General features: G+C 43.4%; 1 protein-coding gene across 1 annotated transcript; it reads right to left on the reverse strand.

The window, feature by feature from the left end:
* Window positions 1-1,218: 1,218 nt before the first annotated feature.
* On the reverse strand, window positions 1,219-1,923 carry LOC109209336. The gene is made up of 2 exons (XM_019372598.1): window positions 1,396-1,923; window positions 1,219-1,236 (listed from the first exon to the last, which is right to left on the reverse strand). Exons 1-2 carry the CDS (start codon window positions 1,921-1,923, stop codon window positions 1,219-1,221), a joined length of 546 nt encoding a protein of 181 aa, XP_019228143.1.
* Between the last annotated feature and the right edge of the window lie 1,198 nt (window positions 1,924-3,121).

Below are 3,121 nucleotides of genomic sequence, written 5' to 3' on the forward strand. Positions count from 1 at the left end.
CAAAGATACGGCGATGGGACAGCTGAATGACACCCTGACTCGGATTCGGAGTAGATCAGCAGACTCTGCCAGCCCTAGGCGAGTGCCTTGGGAACTTCCCATTTCTACCACTACTCTAATCATTGCTACTACGGGGTCGAGTATTGATGACCCTCAAGGGAAGATGCTCGACCATGGCCTCGAGCCTTCGAGATGACTTTCCTTAGCGCTTTAATGATGAGAAATTGGACCCTCCGATTTTGCCGTATACACACGTGCGTTTACTGAGTTGGACATTTTGACCTGAAATCAAGGATCTTGGGCAACAAAAAGTGTGAAAGATAACATGCGTTATGCAGTAAACCAGCAAGAAAACAATCACTATTATTTTTAGCCCCATGGTGGGCGCCAAACTGTTTACCTTGAAAATGGTAATAACAATTAGATTTGATTTTGTGGTTCTAAAAACATGTGATCTATTTTAATGCTAGTTATTAAGAAGTGTATGCTGAGCGACGAGATTAGAAAACAATATAAGAGATTGAAGATGACTTTAGAAACCAAACCAAACGGTTGAGAATCGGGGCCTCGAGCTAGCACATGCGGGGTCTCGATGCCGAGTTAGACGCCCGATCGAGGGCTGTCATTGGGGATTAACAACTATCAGGGTTGTGATCGCGGCTCTTTATGGCCAATAATGAGCAATATATGAAGAACGATTAATGATACATAATAAATGTTAATAAAGCAATAAATGTAAGCAACAAAGTCAAATAGGGAGTATATTTAAGTTAGGGAGCAGAAAGAATGTTCTTATATTGAATGAAGTAGCCTCTTTGCAAAAATGATAAGGAACCCCTTTATAGATTAGGGGAATCTTCGTACAGTATTAGTGTATTTATTACAAAGATATGGGACTGATAAAACTATTTAATGCCTCGGTATGGGCGCATATCAGCCTGTCAACATCCATCAAATGCCTAGGGAACTTTCCATTTCTTTTATTGCATCCGTCGATCCACATTGTCTCTGAATCAAGTGTTTTGGAACTCTTCAAGATTGCGCCTCGACCCCTGCCTCGGGCTTTAATAGACGCATCTTTGGAGCCCCGAGATGACCATAAAATCGGTCCCTCGGATTTTACCGTATACAAGAAACTTGATACCCCTATAGTTGTTACAATTCTGGATATCCCCTTTGTTCTTCTACACCGGAACCATTGTACTTCACCGCCACTCATCAGGAATCCTCTTTGTCCTGAAGATAACATAAAACAACACTGTCAGCCACTCCAAGCCTGCTCTACCCGCATATCTCCAAAACTCTAATGGGATCTCGTCTGGTCCGGTCGCTTTGCCCTGACTCATCTTACCCATCGCACCCATGACCTCCTCAACCTTAATGCACCTACAATACCCAAAGTCTCGGTGACTCTCGGAGTTCCCTAATTGCCCCCTCTTCATTCAGAAGTTTATGAAAGTATGATTGCCATCTTTGCCTAATCTGGGCCTCTTCCATCAATACTCGACCGTCCTCATCTTTGATGCACCTCACTTGATCTAGGTCGCGAGCCTTCTTCTCTCTCGCTTTGGCCAACCGAAATAACTTCTTGTCCCCACCTTTACCCCCAAATTCCTCATATAGTCGACCAAAAGCAGCAGTCTTAGCCTCTGTGACCGCTAATTTTGCCTCCTTCCTAGCATCCTTATATCTTTCTCTATTCGCTCTCCTCTGATCCTCGTCGGTGCTCTCTACTAACTTAATGTAAGTCGCTTTCTTGTCTTCCACTTTACCTAGGACCACGTCATTCCACCACCAGTCGCCTCGGTGCCTGCCAGAGTCACCTTTCAAAACTCCTAACACCTCTCCTGCTGCCTCCCTTATGCCGTTCGACGTCGCCGTCCACATAGCGCTCGCATCCACACAACTCATCCAGGCGCCCATATTCGTCAGCCGCCACTCCAACTCCTATGCATTATCCTTAGACAATCCTCCCCACCTGATCCTCGACTGACCCCGTACAAACCTCTTCTTCCACATCATCAAGACACCGACGTCCATCACCAGGAGACTATGTTGAGTTGCGAGGTTCTCACTCGGGATCACTTTGCAATCCTCGCACAACCCCCTATCACACCTCCCGAGGAGGAGATAGTCAATCTGAGTCTTAGCTACCATACTTCGGAAAGTAACCAAATGTTCCTTCCTCTTCAGAAACATAGAGTTCACGATACCAACTCAAAAGCTCTAGCGAAATCCAACAATGAGGTACCGCCCCCGTTCCTATCACCAAAGCTGAAGCCACTATGCACCTCACCATAGCCACCAGCAGACAACCCAATATGACTATTGAAATCCCTTCCTATTAATAGCTTCTCCGTAGGCGGAATACCCCGCACCACCTCATCCAGCGCCTCACAGAAGCACCTTTTAACCTCCTTGTCCAAGCCTGTGTGCGGCACATAAGTGCTAATGACATACAGAGTGCTCCCTCCAACTTCTACCTTAATCGCCATCAATCTGTCATTCACCCGTCTGACCTCTACCACCGACTCTCTAAGCTCCCTATCTTTCTTAAGTATCTTGCCTAACGTTGTGTAGGAGAATTACCCCGTAGAGATTTGTTTGTTTGTCCTATTTGAAATACGTAAAAGATGACTACACGAGGTAACGAGTGTGCAAACGGCTTATATGTGGAAATTTCACGGGCTTAGACTTTTAGGTTCTTATGTACATTAAATTGAAGTTATTTTATCATGTTAAATCCTCCATTGCTAAATTTTCTCTTACTTGTCTTATTTGAAATTGATTGATTAATGTTCCACCTGTTGCCAAAAATACTCTTGTATGCCTTAACTGAAGTTGTTGTCTCTTTTATTGCCATATTATCTCTTTCGTAATTGCTTAACCTTAGTTGAAGTTATTGTTATCCCATCCATTGTTGACTTATCCTTTTTTGGAATCATTGTTACATGTTATCTCTCTTATCATTGATTTGTACCTAAGTGGAACCATTGTTACAAGTTATCTCTCTTATCGTTGAGTTGGAACTACTTGAAACCATTGTTAGATTTATCTCTCTTATTGTTGAGTTGTACCTATTTTGAATCATTATTACATGTTATCTGTCTTATCATTGAGT

The sequence above is a fragment of the Nicotiana attenuata genome, unplaced genomic scaffold (assembly GCF_001879085.1).
Source record: "Nicotiana attenuata strain UT unplaced genomic scaffold, NIATTr2, whole genome shotgun sequence".
In the NCBI taxonomy this organism is placed as follows: Eukaryota; Viridiplantae; Streptophyta; class Magnoliopsida; order Solanales; family Solanaceae; genus Nicotiana; species Nicotiana attenuata.

Excerpts from the sequence above, each read along its gene's own strand:
- LOC109209336 (XM_019372598.1), bottom strand. The coding sequence starts at position 1,923 with ATGGGCGCCTGGATGAGTTGTGTGGATGCGAGCGCTATGTGGACGGCG.